The sequence below is a fragment of the Protopterus annectens genome, chromosome 2.part0 (assembly GCF_019279795.1).
Source record: "Protopterus annectens isolate FY-2018-M chromosome 2.part0, PAN1.0, whole genome shotgun sequence".
NCBI classification, from domain to species: domain Eukaryota; kingdom Metazoa; phylum Chordata; order Ceratodontiformes; family Protopteridae; genus Protopterus; species Protopterus annectens.
This window is the reverse complement of record NC_056728.1, coordinates 18994355-19019382: the sequence shown is the minus strand read 5'-3', so window position 1 is coordinate 19019382 and position 25028 is coordinate 18994355. Positions and strand designations below refer to the sequence as shown.

The 25028-nt window shown below is 37.3% G+C and overlaps 1 protein-coding gene across 1 annotated transcript in view; it reads left to right on the top strand.

The window, feature by feature from the left end:
• Positions 1-25028, top strand: part of LOC122793700 (carboxypeptidase O-like) — a 254733-nt gene that overhangs the window by 78679 nt on the left and 151026 nt on the right. Inside the window, exon 5 of the mRNA XM_044061919.1 lies at positions 24804-24914. Within this exon, the coding sequence (XP_043917854.1) occupies positions 24804-24914 (111 nt within the window). The remainder of the gene's footprint in view (positions 1-24803; positions 24915-25028) is intronic.

The window sequence follows — 25028 nt, the reverse complement described above, 5'->3', positions numbered from 1 at the left end:
CCCTCTGGAGGCAGTCAGGGGGCATTTGTTTCTGGAGTAAAGATCCTAGCTATCCATAAAAAAAGATTCCCGAGTGCGAGGAATTATATCAAGCTTACATCATACCATTTTTCCAAATTCCCCCACAAGAATGAAAAGAATCCCCAATGTTCCACCCAATTAGAGGGAAGCAGCAGCCTTATTAATAGAAAAGCTGCTAGAAAAAAGAGTCATGCAGAAGGGCACCCCAGACCAGGCAGGATCTGGAACCTACTTGATTCCTCTTATTGCCAAAGAAGACAGGGGACTTAAGATCCTTCCTGGATCTCAGCAAACTAAACCAGTTCATAAAATATTCAAGATTCTGGATGATCATGGTTCAGTCCATTCTGTCTCCATTATGAAAGAATGAATGGATGTGCTCAACAGATCTTCAGGATGTACACTATCACATCAAAATGAGCAGACTCTCCAGAAGATATCTGCGCTTCCAGGTGAGAGACAGTCATTACCAGTTCAGAACCTTGCCATTTGGTTTTACCACAGCCCCCAGGGTGTTCACCAAATGCATGTTGGTGGTAGCAGCTCATGTGAGACTGCTGGGATTCCAAGTGTTTCCATACCTAAGCAATTGACTCCTAATTGCCCCAACCAGGCATCTACTCCTACAGGCAAGATACTACTAACTCCAATTGTATCTTTATTTAGGCATCGCAGTCAATTACAGCAAATCACTGCTCACACCTGTGCAGAGCCTGGAGTTCATAGGTGCTTGTCTGGACATGGCCAATCGGATAGCCTCTCTTCCTCCAACTTGAATACAGATGCACAGTCCCCAGGTCAAGGAAGTAATCCTGCATTCTCCTCTTCCAGCAGGACTAATCTTACAAGCCTTGGGATCTATGGCAGCAGCTATCACCCTAGTCCCTTTAGTCAGGTTTCACATTTGAATTCTGCAATGGACCCTGTCAGTACAGTGGTTCATTCTTCAGCAGCCTCTAACCCCCCTAGGCAAGATCACACAAGCTTGCAAAAGATATATTTTTTAGTGGCTTCACTTAAACAAATTTTCCAAAGGCCATCCATTTGTCCTTCCCTTGCCCATGGCCACAGTGACCATGGACGCCTACCAAGTAGGGTGGGGGCACTACTTTGGAAGGACAGTCCAAGGTACATGGTTGCCAAAAGAGGCCAAAATGCATATCAATATCCTGGAAATGAGGCAGTCCTCAGACAACATGTCAGTAGTCTGGTACATCAACAAACAGGGAGAAAACAAATCTTATCTGCTATGTAAAGAAGCTATGAGAGTCTGGCAATGGGTGGTCTCTTTCAGCCACTTTCTAATAGGAATGCACAAACTAGGGAAAGCCAACCTGAGTGTAGACAAACTAAGCAGGTCCATTCTGATGCCTCACAAGTGGTCTCTCAATTTCAAAGTGGCAGAGAGAATTTACTGTTGATGGTGTCAGACATGCTGCAATCTATTTGCTTCTCCCCTAAACAACAAGTGCAGCAGGTTATTTTTCCTGATCCCCTCCAATGGGAGATTATCAAGGGATGCTCTGGCCCATGATTGGCCCACCAGTCTTCTCTGTGCTTACCCATCATAACCTCTCATTCCCAAATTTCTGCAGAAAGCATACTGGTTGAAGAACACAGTGATCTTCATTTTTACCCTTTTGACCTCATCAGATTTGTTTCCCCTTCCTCTGGTCTCACCTTCTACCCTAACTCTGGATTCTGGATCCCAATCCAGACCTCCTGTCTCACCCAACAGGTATGACTTATCTGGACATAACAGGCTTTAAACTGACTGTATGTGATTTCTCCATTTGCACTAATTGCTAGACAGTCCAGGCTGCCCTCCCCAGTAAGTCATATTTTTTTTTATCTTCTCAAAAGCTTCTACTAGAAAGATTTACAAAAAATAAATGAAAGAGATTTGTGTTCTGGGCCCAGTACAGGGATCTGGACTCCCTTTCTACCATTGTACCAGCTGTTTTTTTTTTTTAGCTGCAATTTTCAATGAAAGGGCTAGCTTTGCTATTATTAAAGTCTCTATGGCTGCCATTTCAAATTTCCACGTAGTTGAAAATAATTCTAACTTAGCTTCATTTAAATTATGTAATACCTTTTTCAAAGGAGTTTTTTTTTACTTAGAACTCCACTAAAGGATCCTATTCCTCCTCCTTGGGATTTAACAATTGTGCTTTAAGCTCTGACCTAAACTTCCTTTGAGCCCTCAACAAGATCAGATCTGAATTTTTTGTATTGGAAAACCATTTTTCTAGTTGCTATCACATCAACTAGACTAGTATCTGAACTCCAGACTTTATCCTCCAAGCCTCCTTACCTGGTTTTCCACAAAGATAAGGTATCTTTGTGGACTAATTTTGCCTAAGATAGCTTCTAAGTCCAACATTAACTAGATCATTAACCTCCCAGTTTTTTTTTCCAAATTTCTCAAATAAAGGAGAGTACATGCTCCATTTTTTTTGATGTGCATGGACAACTTTGTTTTTATCTCCACAGAACCAAAGATTTCCATAAGACTGACCAGTTATTTGTATCCTTCTCACCTAAGAAATTGGGCAAGTCAGTTTCCAAAGTTACACTGGTTTGTATCTCCTTTGTCTGTACTAAAAGAGGATTATCCTTACCTAAGCCCCCCTAGAGCTCATTTCACAAGGTCTATGGAGGCCTCCTCAGCCTTTTGGTCAAAGGCTTCCATAGATGACATTTATGCAGCTGCCACTTGGTCCAATGCTCATACTTTTATTGCTCATTACAAATTAGATTTGATTTCTAGGAACAGAGCTGCCTTTGGCTCCATGGTACTCTGGAATATCCTTCCGTGAGAACCACTCAAGGTTCATTTAGCTGGGGACTCTGCCCCTTCAGTTTAGGAATGAATGAAAATGACAACATCAGATAAAAAGTTATGTACTCACCATAATGTTCCATCAGTGAAGCCCATTTCCATTCTTCTTCATCTTCCCGCCCTCTTAGCCCACTTGCCTTTGCTCCTAGAGAGGCCTAAGGATATCGTTTTGGGAAATGTTGGTCCCTGTTTGAGCTCCAGCTCTTTTTTTATTCTGTACCTTTTTGAGTTCTCATAAGGTATTATCCATTGTCTTCTATGGGCAGCAAACTTGATCTGAGGTATGTTAGGCTGGCAGAACATTATGGATAAAAAGAGGAGCTCTAAAGGTTTGGATCTGAGGAACTGGAAGAAGCGTCCGAGTTGGATCCAAGTCAGATCTGCAACCCATCAACTGAGGAAGAATGAAAATGGACAACACATACAACATTATGGTGAGTACACAACTCTTTTTACTCAGTTTGTCATGTTTTTGAAGTTTTGATATGCATCATTCAGTAGAATGATTAAGTTTGCAACAAGGATAGTGCTATTTCTTTTACTGGACTAGGCTACTCTTGGGAAAGTTACTACTATAAATTACACATACCAAACTAGTCTGTGGATTTGTGTAGTCTTCCTAAAGCACTAATTATACTTTTAAACTGTATATTAGTCTGTATATTACTGTATGTACATCATGTTACAGGTTCTGTTCTATTATTTTTATCTGTTCCACTAAAAGCTGTAGTATCTTGCCAACCTGTAAGTCTTTAAGTGCCTTATTAGGTCCCTTTGAGTGTTCTTCTTAACAATATGGATATGTGACAGTATTATTCTAGTTTTAATTTCACTGTCAGTGTTTGATACATTGGTATTATTTTATTGGTCTCTGGCACTTTTCTAAATACTCATATCTCAAATTGTGTATTTCTCTTTAGTTACAGGTAAGTAGTACCCTTTGACATTACATCAGGTTATTGGTCAGTTTTATATGCCAATGCATCACATATTGCATTTGCCTTTTCTCCAGGTGTATGTAATATATATTAAATGGAATACTTTCTGTAAATTTGCAGCAGTAACTGTTCGCAAAATGTCTTTCCATATGTACCACTTTGGACCAAGTAAAGTTTGTTCATTATCTAAATCAAATGATAACAAGGATGTCTGCTGCACAGACATTTTTATACTATTAAATCAGTTACTCCAGTTTTAAACTGCATCTCTGACAATGGCATTTTCTAATGCACTAAGCAGCTAATTCTCTAGACTAGATGTAACACAGGGCTGCATTTGTATGAAAGACTGCATATCTTTTTTTTATTAAACAGACAAAGTGCATACACTATCTTGTATGCCCTGCATGTCTTTGCTTACTTCTCTACATATACATTACATTGCATTAAGTTTCTTTTGCTGCAACCGAACTCTTTTCAGATAAAAATAGACATATTTTTGGAAGTAACTCAGTCTCTGTACACATTTGTTTTCTCAAATCACCAGGAAAATTGATTGTAGTTCAGTAGTTATTTTCATTGCCACGATGCCATCTGTACTGTATGGGACTTTCAGGAATTACTTCATAACACTCAGAGGGGAAGGAAAGCTAGAATCCCCATAAACAGTGCAAAAGACCTAGTTTAGGGGTGCCAGTTTGCATGCATTAAAATAAACAAAAAAGTGCTTGTACACTATGATGTCAGTCACAGAAAATAAACTGTCAAAATAATGCAACACAGTTATAGTCACCAGAGCAGCATTGATATTGGCATCAGTCCACAATTTCCCATTGTGTACATGTAGTCAGAGTGTCACAACAACGGTGACCATCACATAGAGCCAATGCTCACTCCACCAGGTGGCTAGCATGGCACTTATTTATTAGATGTTCACACATTCACAACTGTAGTGTAACTACAGCTGTTTGAACTGTTTGAACTAGCCTCATACGTTTTGTAGGAATTCTGCATTTACTGGATGGAATACTTTGAAGCAATTACAGTACATTATAGCATGTGGTTTACAATATTACAGTTACTCAGTGGAACCTTGTTATTGATTCATGACCGGTGACTGTCTTCCTGATTACAAAGACAAATTGCAGATAGTGATCTGGTATTAATGTGTAACATTGCAGATTTATGATTACAGCAAGCCCTGCTTGAACTCCTATACAGGTTATGTGCAATGGAAGTCAGGAAAAAGATGTCAGGAAGCCTCTTATTAGTTAATTAATTTATTTATTATTTATTTATTTTACATTTGTTTACCAGGGAGGTCCGACTGGACAGAGCTGTCCATTTTCAGTGGAGGCCCGGGGGGAAAAGCTCCAGAGCAATTGCTAACATACTATACATAAGACATTTACATGAACATTGTGGTTTACACATTCACTTATAAAAATATAGTAGATAATAACATATGATGGCATAACATATTTACATAAGCATAGAGGTTTAGATATACAATTAAAAGTATAGCAGGTAGTAACATATGATGGTTGTTTATACAGTATGTTTAGTAGAGATAATCTTGAAGATGTACTGAAGATAAGACAAGAAAGGAAAACTAAAACAGGTGGAGAACATAGACAAGTTCGTATGAGGTGCACTGACATTTTAAGGGAAAGCTTTGCAACTTAGTCTATGAGAGAGTTAGTGGAAATAGACGGACTGTGGGGACAGTGGGGTTTGTGAGGTGTATGACTCATGATGACACGTCTTGTCTAGGTAACCAGTTGGACTAGTAGAGGATGGAATGGACATTTTAAAACAGTACAGGTACTAACCCTCCTCTTAAACTTGTGCCTCGTCCATTCTTTCTGAATGAGTTTTTAATGCCTGTTGACCATTGGCCCTCCTTTTCTCAGAAGTTGTGATGCAGGGACCCATCAGAATTTTTGTGGTTAGATTTGTAACCTCACTCCTTGGTGACATGTATCAATCCAATCTTGTGGAAATGAGACATCATTTTGATTTATAATGACTGAAAGGTGCATGATTGATTTTTTTAGCTCCTTTTTCTTGTTCATCAAGTCTACTAGATAATCTTAGCCTCCCCTGAGCTCTAGTCTCCCTTCATCTTGGACCAGTAAGGAGAAAAAGGATGCTGGTGCAGTTTCATACTGCTGCTAGAGAGTGTATGCCCCAACCCTACCACTCCACTACAACCTTGCAAGCTCCACTAAGGCTGCTCTCGGGAGTTACAAGCATGATTCACAACCTCCCATCTAAGAGTTATGTGGAGCTCACCAGGATCTTAATCCTGGTTTGAAATGGACCTAGCCTGCACCCCACCCCCAGGATGGACAAACAGACATTGGCCACTCAGTCTTCTACCCTGCCTCTCTAGCACCACTACCACTTGTTGGATAAAATTCATATGTTTATAAGATCTGTTGAGCCATTTGCACTGGTCAGTTGCTTTTTGTTTGCATGGTAATGGGATAACTACTGTTTATCATGTGCTTTTCTGGCAATTTTTATAATATTACTTTATTAAGATCATCTTCTCATATTGGTGATATCACTGTATGTCAGAGCTTGCTTTATTGTGGGATTTATACTTTTGTGTTAGATTCTGTGAATCTGAGAACAGGGAAAAGGTGAATATTTTATTTTTTTTCACATTTTTTCTTTTTTACCAGTATGTATTACCTTGGGGGGGTAGGGCTACAGGAGCAGTGCTCCCAAATTAGGGGTCTGGCTCCCCCTACAAATGTGTTTTCATGGTTTTGATTGGTGATTAGTTGGGCATATGAATTTGCTATTTTTAAAAAGTTTGTTCATTCATAGTAAATTTGCAGTAATACAGTTATTACTTTGTGCTGGGCCAGGGTTAGGTTTGATGTCCTTGTTCAAAGTAAAAGTTGTTGCAATAGTTTTAAGTTTTAGAATATTTTAAATATACACTCTATTTTGAGGTACTCTGTGTTTATCTTCTTAATTGTTGGACAGGGTTTTAAGAAACAGGTCACAATTAAATGTTAAAAAAATGCAGTATTTTTGCATTTGATAGACAACTCCTCCCGTCAGCATACTGTATTGCTAAAACACCACTACAAAATGAAAGCATAATTAGGGACCTTGAAACTTCAGTTGATGACTCCCTATCTTTTGATCATCATGTGACAATAGTAGCCAGGAAATTCTTCTACTTAACACAACTAATAACCAATGGAATATCATCCAGATCTAAAGAAGTCGTCAATCCCTTATATACAGCATTGATTAGGCCAATTATTGGATACAGTGCCTCTCTTGGGATATCCCTCACCAGATATATGAAATAACTAGAAAGGCCGTTGAGGTTCCTAACCAAGAAGATCATGTGTATAAAGATCCTACGCTACCAGGAGAGGCTGGAAACACTGTCCATTTATTCAATATCCTAGTGATTTTTGAGGGGAGACCTATATCCAGCCTACCGAGTCACAGAACACCTGATCTGCTGTATCTCTGCAAGTCTAATACTTCCTCTAACACCAGAAACAGTGACCTAAATCTTCACCAACAAACAAAACACAGTGGAGAGACAGATTTCTCCTACACGTTAAACAGTGTAATTCACTTGCATTCTTCAAATGGAACCTAGATGGTTGGATGGATACCCACAATTGTACACCATGATTGAGTGTCTTGGCCCTACATGAGAAAGAGACTACAGCCTGATGGTGGATACACAAAGGCATATATTGTCCGAAGACTAAGTTGCTTTGAAATATATATGAATCTACCTATGAAAATTTCCACCATTTAGATAACTGCATAATAAAAGACGTTGGAGGTTGAAATGATCTTATGTAATTGCTACGTATAGCTGTTAAAGACTGATAGGATTATGCATGCTTGTATGAGAAAGTTGGTTACTGTAAGTATGCAGAGTGTTGTATGTTGTTTCAAGAGTAGGAATTTCTGAAATTGGAGGGGGAATGTCTGTTTAGTAGATTGGTTGCCATGGGTGAACTAATGCTGTGTTTGTTGTGGAGGGAGGAAGTGATTTAAGGATGAATACCTTTAAAGATATGAAAATAGTGGGATGGGTGGATGTAGGGTAGATTAATTTGAGTAATTCAAGATGCAGCAATCTCAGAGGAAGATTATGTCCACACGCAGCACTTAATGGCAGTGTGTTTCAGTGGTTTACAGACTTGAAGCCAGTTTGTTACAGTGATTTGTAGACTCAAACACATTGTGTTTTACAGATCTGTAGACTCGATGGCTGTGTGCTACAGTGAATTCTAGGCTTGATGGTTGTGTGTTTCAGTGACTTGTAGGTTTGATGACTGCGTGTTTCAGTGATTTGTAGACTGGTGGCTGTATGTTTTGGTGATTTTTAGGCTTGATGGCTGTGTATTTCAGTATTTTTTAGACTTAATGGCTGTGTGTTTCAGTATTCCTCCTTAAGACTTCCTCTTCCTCATCCCTGAACTCTCTGGTGTTGATCTACTCTGTTACATACTGCCCTACTAAATGTCAGATATTAAATCTGATTGCTGTCTGTGTCAGTTTTTATTTTTTTAATTATTCCCATTATGTATGTGTTGGTTTTCTCTAGGCACTCTAACTTTTTCCTTCCTTCCCAAAATATACAGGTTGATTGACTATGCTGAACTGTGCATGTATATTATATTTACCCTTAGCCTTCTCGTCTGTGTTGTAGCTGTGAAGGGTCAGTGAAGGGCCAGTTCTCTTACACAGTTAAATGATTCCAGTGAATGTTAAACATGGTTATTTGTACATGATCCCCCTTGATGTTTTGACTGAAAATGACATGGGGCTTTATTTTCTCAATGCTCCGTAATTAACATTCTGCTGTACCTTATGTGTTCCTTCTGATGACCTGTCATAGCTCTTTGCAGTGATTTCTGAATAATATTATTATTAGGTTAACGTCTGTCTTTTCTACATTGTCCACTATGCTTAAGTCATTCTTTATCCTTTACAACCTGTTCTTTGACTTTTTCAGTAACAGTTTTGGATATGAAGAGCTTTCCTTTATGACCAATCTACATGCTTCCAATCTGTCTTTTCTGACACTGTTTACATGTTAATGTTACTGTTTAATGTTTTACATTTCTTCATTCATCTTTTCTGTGTTTGTTCATGTGGTTCTTAGGAGAATGACTTATAGTTTCCTTAATTGTATTAGATCTCCACCTTTTTGTAGACTTTTTTAGCTTCCTGTTATTAATCAGAAGTTGGCAGTGTTCTGTTTCAACCCCCTTTAATGATGCCTTTGATCTGCCAGAGATCCCTTTCATACTTATGGTCAATGTTCTCTTAGCTGACTTATATAGGGATAACTGCAATTAGCGGCACAGACAATTTACCGGAGAAAGCTAGCAAAGGAACCAAGATATTTAGAGCAAATAATTAGAGAGGGTAAAGGTAATAGAATGGGAAAAGGTCAAGAATTCATTTGGGCTGCAGACTAGAGACTGCCTTCCCTAGCAAGGATTGATATCAGAATATAGGCAAAGAGAAAGGACTAGGGGGGATCCTAAGTAAAAGATTAGCACTGTTAGAGATTTTAGCAGAATCTAGAACAGAAGCTGTTGTTAAAAGAGGAATAATTAGTAGATCATATAAAATATTGCATGCTAACTACAGAAATCAGTTACAGGAGGAATGGGAAGAGAGACTGGATAAGCAATAAAGAAACAATGGAAGGCAAGAGTCTAAATAACATACTACCATTACAAACCTACATTTTCTGCTATTTTTCCCATAAATGTTTAACAATTGATATGTTAATTCTTTTTACACTGAGTTTTTAATTAGGCATGTCCATAAAATGTTTTGCTGTGTTACGTATGAAATGTATTCCATTGAGGGATCACCATGACATTCCAGGTGATCCATATTTTATTGTATACTTAGATAATTGTGGTTTCTAATTAATACAATTAATATTTGATTATCTTAAGTAACTTTACCCATTTGTATATAACTTTGTTTGAAGGTAATTTAATAATTTATGTTGGGATACACTACTTTATTCTTGTGTTGTGAGTAAATATATGCTATATTGGATTTTTTTTTTTAGCACAATTCAACACTACCATTTTAACAGTTATGTGTAAAGTAATCATATATAAAAATCTAACTAATTGATACCAGTCCTGAGTTTTAACTTGTTTTTGAAGTTAAGGAAGAGCAGTGAAGTGACAGGGTGTAGAAAGGGTTTTTATTAACTTTTATTTGCCCTAATTAGGGTACAGGATGGGACAGAGAAGTGATACATAATTTACCTTTCAAGCTACATCATTTCTTTGTATATCCTTGAATCAAACACGTTGCATGGTCCTACATACAGTAGTATGTGTGCAATGAGCATGATTTGAAACAGAAGAAAAAACTTACTTTATCCATCACTGGTCAGATGCATTTTTTTGAATGTGGGTTGCATTGCTGTTTTTGAAATGAAGAGTTTCAAGGGCAGATAATTTAATGCTAAGTCTGTTGTTTTCATTAGAGACTGTATTATTGTTTTTTAGTAGATGTCTATAGTGTTTGTGCTATAAAATTTAAATTAAAAATTTTTTACCTAAGCATTTTTTTTTTATTTTTTTTTTTTGACTGGTTGGATATATTAAGCCTAAGGCATTTTCACAAGGATAATCAAGGTGCATTTAAAACTTCTGTTAAATTAATATTCATATTTCTTTAATATTTAAAGTTAATAACTAGAAAATGTCTTTTAATATATAATATATATATGTGTTTATTTATTATTTATTATATATTTTTTATATATTTTTTATATATGTTTTTCTATATATATATATATATATGTTTTTTTTTTATTTATTTTTTTTTATCAGTTTTTATTTGTATATTAAGCTTTGGCTTTGATGTCTGCCTTATAATTTAAATAAATAACTTACTTGATTGATTAATTTTTAAGATTAATTTATTATATATGAGATGTATATATAAGAGATGAATGAATGTAAGATCTGATGAATGAAGCAATAGATCTTAATAATTTATCTTATTAATTATTGATAATAAAGTACTTTGAACTTTAAGTGTTACACTCTTTTCATTGTAAGATTTCATTGTTGTTTAGTAATGCTTTAATCATAAAAATTTGAAAAAATTTAGTTGTAAAAGTAATACAAATATCTACTTAATCATTGTAGAAGTAAAGCATAAAACAGTACAAACACACAGGAGAGATTGAGAACAGTGTCACGTGTCTGGGGGAGATGGGGAGAGCAATGGGGGCAATGAAATGGCTGGCTGGTGGGAGGGGTGGAGGGTGGGAGGGGGTGTGGGGCTGTGGGGGGGGGGCAGCAGAGGCTGCATGGGGGCTTGGGTTTGCACCCCCTGCAAAAAATCCTGCTGGCTCCCTTGATGGAAGAGTATATGTATGGCTCCCAAAGATGCAACAAAGTCTAGAAGATTTAGGATCTTTGCTTGGAAGTGTTTTTCATAGATATTTTTATACTCCTGGCAGACTCCAAATCATTTTTTCCTTAGGTGGATTGCAAATGTTGGAGGTGTGATAGGAAAGAAAGAGATAATTGGGAACATATTTTTGGGAGTGTAATGAACTGGCAGACTTTAAAAAAAATCACTGCAGACTACTCTGTCAGAAATACTTGGTTTAACTATTGAAATGATTTTTTGAGCGGTGATACAAAATCAGAATTGCATAGACATAGTAAGGCCTTGCTGAGATTAATTCTGGTGGCTGCCAAAATGAATTAATAGAAAATGGAAATCAAAGTCTAAACCAGCTGTACTAGAAGTAGTGAATATAGTAACAGAGAGAGAGAGAAAAAAGAACTGGAAGTGGGATCTTTAGAAAAGGGTAGGAGCAAATTACATAGAAAAAAGTGGAAACTGTGGGAACAATACATGCAGAATAATGTTTTGGAGGAGGACTGAGGTTTAAGGGAAGACAGATATTGAATGAACTATGTAATGTTTGACTGACAATGACTATATAGATTATAAGTGATGTATAATGTTTACAACTGAAAATATGTCAATATAATTTTTCTTTTATATAAATGTATGATTGCCTATCTCATATGTGATAACTCAATAAAGATTTTCCTTGTTTAAAATAAAAAAAAATGTTCTCTTACCTGACTTGACCCCATTATATAATGAGACAATAATCTTACATGTGTGCTCCACTTCATCCCACTCTTCTCTCTGACCCCGTCTTTACTAGTCCCATGCTTTTTAGAAGGCCTTCATAGATTTCCCCTGCACCACCCAATTTGTTAATCCATACTATGGGTCTACAACTCCCTTTTCCTGTATCTATCAGGAAGTACTTTCAGAGGTCCAGGTAGTAAACAGCTCCTACAGTCTACTGCCTGTGTTATGGTCTCCTCATTCTGTTCAAGATGACCCCTTCATATCTCCCTGTTATAGTCATATGCACTGATGATATAACCCATGTTTCTTCTAGCCTCATGTGAAAGGAGCTCTTGCTCCTGTAATATTTAGTTGCATTATTTCCCTTCCATTCCATGCACCTTTCCATTCAGTTTCCTCTGGACTCCTTCTGGGAGTCTGATGTCTCTTTTTTTGAATGAACTTCACACTTTCACACATTACTCAAAGTGTAGCCTGATCAAGGCCCCTCATTGCTTCTGGAGTCTCTGCTTCAGGGGAAACTCCCCAACATTCTATTTGCTGATGCCACTTTCCTTTCACTCTGCTGCTGATACTTCAAAACAGACCTGATCAGCACCATCTTATTGTTTTCCATTTCTGTGGCCATCTGTGGCCATCAGTTTCAGTCCCAGGTTTTTGTAGCCTTAGCACAGCACTTTGAATGTGTTTGCACTGAGCTTCAGCTGCCGCTTTTCTGACCACTTCATCAGCTTTTCCAAATCCTTAGTTAAACTCATCCCCCTATCTTCCACTGCTGCACCCAGCTTTCTGCCTTCAGTGAAGAGGTAGATCATGTTTTATCTTCCCTGAGGTATGTAGATATGTCTGAAAGAAAAACAAGTGCTGGACCCAAGATTAACCCCTGTGGTACTTCACTAGTCACTTTCCTAATTCCAGACACTGTCTTCCTCACCACAGTCCTCTATGGCCTACACTTTCTCCATGTAGTTCTACTGTTTTTTACTTCTGGTCCTACTCCCAATCACTCTATTATTTTTAGCACCTACCTGCACTGGAGCAAGTCAAAGGCCTTTATGAAGACCACCAGATAGACCACATCTACTGGCATTCTCTCTGCAATTTCTCCAATAAGCCAGTAATACGTTAGTTCATGTTTGAGTCTGACAGTTGCTTGTGAAAATGAACCCAAGCTGATTGTTGACCTGCAGATTGATATCCTCTATGACAGCAACCAGCCCTCCCCAGAAGATTTGGCAGTTGGCACAAAGGATGTTTGTGAGCTGGCACAGAGCATTAAGTCTATGAATTGTTAATAAGCTGTAGTCTGTTGGTCCAGGGTTTGATACTCTCAGCCTGCATTACATTTAGTTAACTGTTTGACTCTGAGCAAGTCACTTAATGAGACAGCACTCCCAGGCTGAATCTGAAAAAAATAGAGATCACTGTTGTAAGCTGGTTAACAAATGCAAATAAAATAAAAAAAGTTCTCTCCATGATTTTCCATGCCACTGATCTTAGGTTAACAGGCATATAGTTCACTGGACTTTTCCTTCCCCTTCCCTGCTCCACCGTTCTACAAGGGTACTACACATAATGTCCTCAATTGCTCAGGCACTTTTGCAGTGGTCAGTACTGTATTGAGTATCTATATTAAGGGATTTGGCAGCACACTGGCCAGATTTCAGAGGATTGTGAAATGTAACCCATCTGATTCTTGTACTTTATCCTCTCTAAAGACAGCCAGTTCCCTCTTTACCGTCTCATTGCCCTTCATTGCTCTGATGCTCTTAAACTGCTCTCCCCCAGTCTTCTCTATTTTATTCCATGTTGGCATCTTTCTCTTCTTTTCGTTATGAGGGCTGAAATAAAGCTGTTCATTCAGTACCTCTGTTTTTCCTACTTTTCTGGAATATTCCTCTCATCTTTGCTTAGCCTAGCTAAATCTACCTATCTGATTATACTTTTTGATATATATATATATATATATATATATATATATATATATATATATATATATATATATACAAATATATCTAAAAAAGTCATCAATTCCCTTACTGATTTATTTAATCTCTTTTCAATTTACTACTTTGCAGCCCTCATCACCCTTCAACTGGTCTCCTTATATTCTGTTGCCTCCACTTCCCAGTTCCTGTTTTCCACCCCCCCCCCAGAGCCCTATTTCTGCCTTACTTCCAAATGTCACATTCCTTTGTACCTACATTGTTCTTTTCCTCTTTTGCCTTATTCACACCCTCTGTTTATAGCCTTGAGGATCTAATCTCTGACCCATTTTCATAGCTTTATGTCCATGATTTGCTCCACTATCCAAAGACATCTTTGACTAACTACATTAGTCTGGCATAGACAGGATTGCCAGACGTCCATATTTGAGCAAGACTGTCCCAGGATCAGCAGTCTGACCCTGAGTCCCGCACTGCCAGTTAAAATCCTGGCGAAACAGCCTCCGCTTTGTTTCTTTTTGATTGGCCTGTCTGCCAATCGCAAAGTGGAGCCACTTCTGTTTAATGCGAAACTGCCTGATGTTCCACATTGAAAAGAAGAAGCTTCATTGTGCGATTTTTTGATTGGCTCATATACCAGCATATGGGCAAATCAAAAATTGCAAAATGGAGCTAGTTCTGTTTAATGCAGAACTACCTGCTGTTCCCCATTAAAGACCTGTTTTTTTTTTTTGGTCCCTACCTGTCCCTTTACAAATCTGGTAACCCTAGGCATAGACCACTCCTCAAAAATCTCTTACTATTATCTTTGTATTTGTATTCTTATCCTTCCCTCTACGTTAAACTGCACACTGGCATGAGCAATGACAGCTAATGGCGCCTTCACAATCACATCCACAATCCCTTCAGCCTTAGCTAGGACCACATCCAGAATTTTGTCCTTTCTGGTACAGCCCTTCATCCACTGTTTGAACCAGTCATCTTCTGCTCTCTCTCTCTCTCTCTCTCTCTCTCTCTCTCTCTCTCTTTCTAGGCAGCTTGGAATCTCTCTGTCTGCTCCTGGCAAATTAAGCTCTATTATGTGTATTACCCTATTTCTCGTTCCCTATACATTCCATCTCTTTTCCATTAGTAGTGTGAGTGGCACAACAGGTAGCACACTTGTCTTTAGTATAGATGGCTGTGGGTTCTATTCCCACACCAGGGCACATTTGCCTTTGGTATAGATGGCTGTGGGTTCTATTCCCACACCAGGGAGATGGATTGCTAACACTGTAATGCAGCATAAGAGTGGTGCTGAACTCTTGAGAGTGTCATCCTTTGGATGTGACATTAAACCAAAGCTCCACCTGCTTGAGTTGGTGGTAGCTCGGGATGGATGTAAAAGATCCCATGGCACCTGTTGAAAAAAGTAGGAGTAGCTACCTGATGCCTTGATCAGATTTCTCCTAGTAATATAAATACCACCTCAGGTCTTCCCTGAAAAGAGGCCACTGGCTTAGTGAAACTAACCTGGACAACAAAAGCTAAATGCATTTTATTATCCTTTTCCCTTGATTTGCCTGTGAGCAGGCAAGGTACAGATATTGTATTGATTCATCAGCACCCCCCTTTCTTCTGTCATAAACACAAGGGTAATTAATAAAGGTTTTGAGCCTGCTCTGCCTTGCCTTGTAATAGGCTAATGATCACTGAACATTTTTAAGCATAGCCATGCATTGCCACTAGGCCATATTTCCATGAAGCTACCAATGTCCATCTTCCCTTGGTGCATCACTGGATGCAACTCACCTGTTTTGTATTGCATGGTAAAAATAACTAGTCATGTTCTGAGACGTCCATGTTTGTTCCTCTGCTTTCTTTTGCAAACACTTTTCCTTCTGTCTACTGCTTCTCTGATACTCCATGCACCCTTCTGCCTTAGGTTAAGAGTACAGTCAATGAGATGCACCTTTCTAACTCACCAATAAACACTGCCGTCCCTCCTTGGCTAAGATGGAGCCTGTCACTTACGTAGAGCTATTTTTTTGTCAAGACTTTCCCATCTTACCAGAATAAAACCCTTCAACCTTGTCCAGTACTGCAGCCATTTATTATATACTCCACAATGCTACTTTTCCACAAAGTGCTGGCTGCTGACATATTAAACTTTCTGAGAATGGTACCTTCAATACTGTCTGGGATCTTTTTCCACTTCTATGGCCCTTCGTGGTACCACCCCAGCTATATTCTTTGACAAGCTATTGGTTCTTACATGCTGCACAACATGCCTGTACCCTTACCCATTAGTGACCCTCTCAGTCACCTCTTCCTATATCAAACTTAGTCTATGCCCCATATCCTGTTTCACTGTAATCTGATATCTCCATTCTGCCTTTCCATGACTCTAAATCCACCATTGGTGACTGAATATCCAATTGCAAAAAAAGTTTGTCTTTGCACTGGTTATCTTCATTTTCAGCTACATGCTACTACCCCTCTTACCCACAACCCTTTTCTTCTGTATTTCCATGGCACTAGCCCTTCTTATTTCTGTTCCTCCTTCTGTGATGCTTCCAATCATCCTCCCTCCAGAGATTCAAAGGTTCATAGGCACTTACTGGGCTATTGATCTGTGAAAGTCTTTAGAAGCATAGCCATAAAATCCTATGAAGTTTTATCCCTTATATTTTAAGTACAGATAACCCAGAGACAAGCAGAACATTTACTAAGATGGACAATGGTGTTAAGCCAGGGGAGAATTTGAAGTTACCCATCCATTCATCCAGATTACATCTGAATAGTGTAAGCGAAGTACTTTGCTTTATGTGGAGAGGAAGACAATTCCAAAGAAGTGGTGTCCTCTGTGATACATATCTATCACTTCAATGTATTCTATGTATGTTGCAAAAGTGATTGAGATCTCTTGAATGGGTGTTTATGACCTCATTGGAGTTGTGAATATGCTGTAGGTCTGACAGGATAGGGTCCACTGAGGCAAGGAAGAGACTGCCCTTCAGTAGCTTCTATGACACAGAGCAGTGTGACAAGACTTTGAGTTGCTCCACATATTTTTTATGATTTAGTCCAATGATTTTCTTAGTAACAGAGGATTGTGGACATTCATGCTGTGTTAATCATTTGGACAGGAAAAAAATGAAAGAGGAATTATACTCAATGATCGATGTAGAATACAATGGAGTGATCACATCCCTGGACCTGGACATCATACCTTTACTAATAAGTTGTGCAATTAAAAAAACTTACTACTAAACTTTGTAACTCGAGAAAAACAAAAAGGCTAGGAAGCACGTACTACTCAGAAACTATTATCAAATAAATATGTTGAATTTATTTCCATAAAATGAAGCGCTTTTCGTCGTCCTCTTTGGAACAACTTCTTCAGATTAAAAACACACACTTTTCTTCAACCTTATTTATACATTTTAACAAACATGTGATCGGAAACTCTATTTACTACACGGAACAATAATCCATGTTTCGTTACAAAGTAGTGCCATATAATGTCTTAAACAATACACCATACATTTATCTTCCCTAAAAATTAATACATAATAATGAGTCTAAAAATAATTATATATTTTAATTACTTAATATTAGAAACTACTTGAAAAGTTTAAAAATATATAAAAGAATATATATGAATGTATTTTTAAACAATCACCTATTCAAGTTCCTCAATTTTAAAAGACATGCTATGTTACAATGGTCATTAAGACCAGGATCTTGGAAAGCATTCGTTCTGATTTGCCATGTTAATTCTCGGTCTTCTAACACTAAATTTAATGGTCCACCTCTTAAATCAAATTGAACTTGGTCAATGATCCTAAATTTAAATTTATGGCCAGCAAAGAGTGTAACATGTTTTGCTAAAGCATTTACTAGTTTGCCATTAACAATAGCATAATTATGTTCATATACTTGATCTCGGAAACGACGTTCCGTTTTCCCTATGTAGAATGCTTTACAAAGTGTACATGAAGCTAAATAAACAACTAATTTTAAGTTACAATTTACTTTACATTTAGTGTAATAGTATTTGTCATTTATACAAAATTTTATACCTGTAGCCATATGTTGGCACATACTACAACTATTACAAGTAAACATTCCAACATTTCGAGATGTTGTTCTTTGTTTATGGGACTCTAAAATTTGTTTTAAATTTCTACCTTTCCTATAAATAATTTTAGGATAGTTGTTAAATAATGTAGACAAATTTTTATCACATTTTAGTAGGTCCCAATTTGTATATATAATGTACTTAATAGTAGTACTATCTGAATTAAACGTAGTAACAAAACTACAACCAAATGTCATATTGTTACTTCTACTAGTGTCAATTGTTCTCTCTTGGTTTCTATTTTCAAAATCATAAGCTATCTCTTTGACTTCCAAATTTACAACTACATCTACGTTGTACGATGGGTAACTTGCTGTAAGAAGGGGCAAAATTAATCCATTTTCATGTTTTGTTCTCACTTCAGTTAATACAGAACTTATTAAATCTTTTGGATAACCTCTTTGTTGAAACATCGAGTCTAATAGTTCACATTCTACATCAAAATCACTATTTAAGGAGATCATCCTGGCAGCTCTTATAACTTGCCCCTTGATAATTGCTTGTTTTTGTGGCTGTGGGTGCAAGCTACTATACTCCAGATAAGAATTACAAAACGTCTTTTTACGAAAGATCTTAGAAATGTATCTATTATGAACAACATCTTTAATCAAATTGACATCTAAATATTCAATATTTTTATCTTGATAATTATAAGTAAACTTAAAAAAACTAGTTGTATTATTAAGATATTCTATTATAGAAGCCTCTTTTTCCTTATTCCCTCGAAAAAGAATAAAAATATCATCGAGGAAACGTGTATAATAACAAATATTAGCCATCCATTCAGAATTTTCAAAGATATAAGTTCTTTCCCAAAATACCATTACGGTGTTAGCAAAACTGGCTCTGCATGGGGAGCCCATTGCTACACCGCATTTTTGTAAAAACAAATCATTATAAAAAGAAAAATAATTATTAGTAAGAATAATGTCTAGTAAAGTTGTAACCAAATAAATTTCATTATGTAACACACCTTTTCTAGTAAGTGTGAGATCTACCCATTCTATTCCTTCAAGGTGCGGAATAGAAGTATAAAGGTCGATCACGTCAATTGTAATAAAATTAATGTCATGTTCAAATGGTATATTGTTCATATTTTCCAAAAATGACCATGAGTCTTTGCACACCTGAGACTCGGTTTTCAAATATTTCTTCAATATATGGTCAACTTTTGCACACGCATAAGTAATTGAGTTACGTCCATCAATTAAAGGACGGAATGGTGGATTAAATATGTCTTTATGAATTTTTGGAATTGCGAAAAGAACAGGGGTTCTTGGCCAACTAATAATCATATAATTGTATAAATTTATATCAATATAACCTTCTATGAACAGGTCATTAATGTAGCTTTTAATACGAGAATACGCAACATTAACTTCATTGATGGACACTTTCTCATAGGTGTCAGTATCCAAAATGTCATTAACACATTTTTGATAGTCAAATAAATCAAAAATTGCAAGGCCCCCACCTTTATCCGGTTTTATTACACGCACATTTAATGTTTTAAACATGTTGAGTGCAAAATATTCATCACTAGTAATATTTTTTGGTTTTGTTTTATTATAGAACAAAAAATTATGATTGTCCAATAAATGTCTCAAATCCAATTCAGTAATTAACTCAAATAAATTTAAAACCGGATGTAAAGGGGGGTTAAATTCGCTAGCGACTTTAAACTGTTGGGGTCCATTCTCGGAATCACCCAAGAGAATTTTCAGGTTCAATTTTCTTACAAATAATTTTAAATCTTTAATTATCTGTACCAAATCAGTCTTGTAAGAAGGTACAAAAGTGTTTCCTTTTGCAAATAATTCAACCAAGTCTGCATTCACATCAATGCTAGAATAATTAAAAATATTAAAGTCGCCTGATTTATTCTTGATTATAGAAACATGTTGTTGTCCATCCACTGTTATCTTTTGGATCTGTTCTTCGAATGCTGGCCATTTTTTTGGTTTTGATTCTGATTTTGATATCCAAAACCAGGTTGCTTTGGAATTGCACCCAATCGGTAGTCTTTATTAGCATTATTCACATTTGAATTTCCCCTTTGTTGGTTAATAGAATTGTTATTGTTATTAAACCTGAGACGGTTTTGCCACTTATTTTGATTGGGTGAAGGAGCAGGAATATCATTGTTATAATTATTTTCTCGTTGACCATTGTTGGAATCATTTTCAGGAACAACTGAATGAACACTATGCTGTTCTGAGTTTCCGGTCAAATTGTTGTTGTTGCTCCTTGTAAAAGCTGTGCTTATCTGACTTATAGCTGGCTTTGGGTATGCTAACCCATTATTGTAAGCTAACCAGTCCCTGTTCATTTTCTTATTTTTATTTATATATAGTCTGTCCATTAATTGATCTATAGTGACAAAACTTCTCTCATATTCGAACTTGTATCTTGTGAAGTCTATATGATCGGTAATATTTGAGTTAATGTCAATAACTTCTTGGCTTAGACTTGCTATCTGCATACCATAATGTTTTATCATGAGTTCCATTAACGCAAATCCTTGTTGGTCAAACAACGTGTTTAGTTCAAGATGAAACAACGAGTTGGCAATAAGACCCATAGGATAGAAATAATGTCTCAGTCCTTTAGGGACTAAGTGTTCTTTTAAACACTCCTGGAAATAGTTAACTTCTAATTGTAGTTTTTTAATTTTTACCAGTTTCAAATCCAAAAGTTTAAGTTGGTCAGGTAAATTAGAAACACCAACCTGTAAATGGGCATCGTTGTCAGCTTGTTGCTCCTCATTGGAACGTTGGATAAATTTCAATTTGCTTGTATCTGCAATCCAATGTTTAAAACGTGGAGTACTATTCAGCCCTACAGCATTACTGCCCAAACAGTTTTGCAAGTTATTTCCATCTTGTGGTCTCGTAGTACGAATAATTTCCACATCAGGATTTGAGTTTATAAGCAAGGCTGGAGTACCGATAACATTTTCATGTGTTTCGACAAACACACTGGCTGTTGAATTAGTATAAGACCGTGGTGGACCTTGGCCGGGTGGAATAGGGCTAGTGTTATTGAGTCCAGACGTAGGAAGCACTGGTGTATCTTGTAATTGTGTATCCAATCGCGCTGACAAGGCATCTACTCTTTGAGTCAGAGCGAGAATCAAATCAGTTAAGTTAGGTTGATCCATTTGCGTCTGAGTAGGTTCAAACAGGGTGGGACTGTTCGAAACAATGTTGCTACCAGAAGCCATAACAACGAACAAAAAACAAACTACTAAACTTTGTAACTCGAGAAAAACAAAAAGGCTAGGAAGCACGTACTACTCAGAAACTATTATCAAATAAATATGTTGAATTTATTTCCATAAAATGAAGCACTTTTCGTCGTCCTCTTTGGGACAACTTCTTCAGATTAAAAACACACACTTTTCTTCCACCTTATTTATACGTTTTAACAAACATGTGATCGGAAACTCTATTTACTACATGGAACAATAATCCATGTTTCGTTACAAAGTAGTGCCATATAATGTCTTAAACAATACACCATACATTTATCTTCCCTAAAAAATAATACATAATAATGAATCTAAAAATAATTATATATTTTAATTACTGAATATTAGAAACTACTTGAAAACTTTAAAAATATATAAAAGAATATATATGAATGTATTTTTAAACAATCACCTATTCAAGTTCCTCAATTTTAAAAGACATGCTATGTTACAATGGTCATTAAGACCAGGGTCTTGGAAAGCATTCGTTCTGATTTGCCATGTTAATTCTCGATCCTCTAACACTAAATTTAATGGTCCACCTCTTAAATCAAATTGAACTTGAACTTTTGAAAAAAACTTCCTTACAATACTAGATATGTGGTGATCAAAGGACAATGAATTGCCTACATAAGTTCCCAGGTCCTCTAACTATCGGATACATTTTTAGGAGTGCCTCCTCAGTGTGAAAGTTACAAGAGACTTCTTGCTTGCCAAAGGATACTATTATAGATTTCTTGGCATTTTAGCCCATGATTTTTGACATCAGCTGTTGGTTTGAGAAAAGACCTCTTATAGGAGCTTGATGTCCTCTGGGAAGTTTATGAGGCATCACGTTTACAGTAATCTGCAAACTTGGTCAAGAATAAACTTTTAATATTGGCTGTGACCTCTGAGAAGTAAATCCCAAAGAGGAGTGGACCAAGGACTGAACATAGGGGTCACTCCTGGTGACAGGAGAAGGTGGAGCCAGCCACCCTAATTTCCTGGGTTCTATTTCTGAGCTTGTTATCAAATGAATTAAATACAGATTAATATTTATCTGGGATAGTTTATCTGTGATACCTGACTGTGGGATGGTGCTGAATGCCTTTGCAGGGTCCAGATATGTGGTGTGTACTGATATTGCTATTACATCCATTGCTTCAGTAACCTTTTCAAAGTAATCTAGGTTAAGTATTGGCATGGATCGAGAGTTTCTTAGTTACCTTTGTCTTTATTTATTAATTCTATAACAATCCTTTAATGTAGACTTACAGATGAGGCTGGTTAGACTTATGAGTTTATAATTTCTCGGGGCCATTGACACCCCATCTTTGTGCAAGGGGATGACATTTGCTGACCTCCATTCCTCCAGCACAAAGCCTGCTTGGTGGCTGACATTGAATAAAGTCTGTAGAGGGTCTGACAGCACCTGTTTCAGGCTGGCCATTAAGCAGGATGGTATGTTATTTGACCCCATAGAAGCAGTGTTCTTGGCCTTGGATAGTGCCTTGAGGGAGATGGGAGATTTGAGGAAGATATACATATGTGGATATGAGATCTAGGAATGTGGGAGGGGAGAGGTGAAAAAGTTAGAGATGTATTTACCCACTAGTAGATTGGCAATGTCCTCTGGGTATGTGACATAATTTACTATTAGCTCTGCATGGTGCTGAGTATTGTTTCTGAGGTTTTTAACATAGTTAAAGAAGGATTTGTGGTTGTCCTTTGCCTGGGTGGCTATTTTTACCATATGTCTGGCTTTGGTCGATTTCATCAGGGTCCAGAGTTCCCCTGTTAAGTTTAGCAAGAGCTTTTTTTGCATCTTGGAGGATTGCATTTATTTTTATGCATAATGAACTTTTTTCTTTTGTTATACGGCCTGTTTATATTTGGTTATTTTTTTTACTTTTGGTTGTATTTTCTTTGGAGGTGGAGAGATGCAGCTATGCAGCTGTTCACATGTCCATAGAATTTGGCAGTAAAGGATTCCACATAAGAAGTGAGTTTTGAAAATTGGAAGGGGGTGTTGAATTTAACCAGATCATTATTCCGTTTCAGTAGATTAGCCTTGGCATAATCTCTGAATACTGAGGTAAGGGAGGATGCTTCTGGCTCAGTCTTAAGGGGAATGTGACTGATATGTAGTCCAGTTTGGGCAGTGAGGGAGCTAGAACTGGTAGGGAGCAGTGCTGTCCCAAATTGATAAGGAGTAAGTTGAGGATTTTATCACCTCTGGTTGGGATATGTACTTACTAGTCCAGAGAGTTGGTATTGATGAAGTCCAAAGATCTGTGGGCATATGTGTCTGAGGATGTATATGTTTCCCAGTTAATTTTGAGATAGTTGAAGTACCCTAGGAGAATGTTGTTTAACTTAGTGCATAGGGACTCCATACTAGTTAGGTAGGAGTTATGGGCTAAGAGAAAGATAGAGGGAGGCCTGTAGCTAGCCATGATTTGATAAGGAGTCTTATTAATGGTAAGTTGGAAATGGGGAATTCAGGATCATTATCTTGACTAACTAGTGGAGAAGTGTTTTTTTTTTTTTATAAATATGAAGACACCACTGACTTTAGTGCTTTCATATAGTGCAGTTGGCATGAACATGTGATAGGCATTGAAACCTGCACTGATGGAGTGCTCTCAATTGTCTTGAACTAGGTCTTTGTGATAATACATATATCAGTGTTTTCAATGGTAAGGAATGTTTGTAGAGAGTGGAGATTTTTATTAAGGCTGCTAGCATTGAACAGCACTGCTTTATGTTATCTAGACTCTATTTTATGTTAGAAGTTTTTGAGGACTAACATTGCCTCTTGGTGCAGGCAATACCTGGCAAAGCAGTTAGGACTGTTTACCATCTCCTCCTGGGCTCCTTGAGCTTTTTGCTTTTGTATGTTGAACTCTGTCTCTCCTTGACTATTTGTCAGTGCTGCCAGCATCTGACCTTGCACTTTGACTTCATTCTCCTTGTCCTGTCTTCTGTGACTGCATCTCTTTTTTTCTTCTGTCACCACACTCAAGTGCCCCCTCACTTGCCTGCACTCATATGATGACCTCCGTCAATGTCCAGTTGCAGTCACCCTTTCTCCCTCCCACATCTTTTCCATTCCATTCTGTCTGCTGACCTCCTGTTACCTCCTCTCCAATCCTACTCTGCACTTTCTGGCTTGACTAGAATGTCCACTAACATCTGTAGTTGTCATAGTCTCCCCTGAAGCTCCATCATTCTTCTGCAGGCTCCATATCATCTGTTACTCTGTCCCTCTCCACTCTCTCTCTCTCTCTGTGTCTCTCTCTGTCTTTCTCTGTCTCTCTCTCTCTCTCTGTCTTTCTCTGTCTCTCACAATTCTAGTCTATCCTGTATTACTTGCTTCATGCTGCCTTATTTATTGCAGTCCATTTCTGTTTTTACAGATATACCATTCTAACCAACTAGCTAGATCTTTCTTTCTTAGGTATTCTGCGATTTAGATTCTTAAAATTTGCAGATACTAGTTACTTGTTTTTCAAGTCATATTTTTTTTTCTTTGCAGATACTACAAAACTATAAAACTGATCCAAGGATGAGATGTATTCTCCAAAATATAGAGTTTAACATTCTCCCTGTTTATAACATTGATGGATATGTTTACACATGGACAACGGTGAGTTTCTATAACATGATGCTGACTGAAATCATTCACTCCAATGGAGCTCAGGAAGTTTGCACTGTAACTTTCAATGGGTGGAGCCTAAGCCTTTTGACAGAATCAAATCAC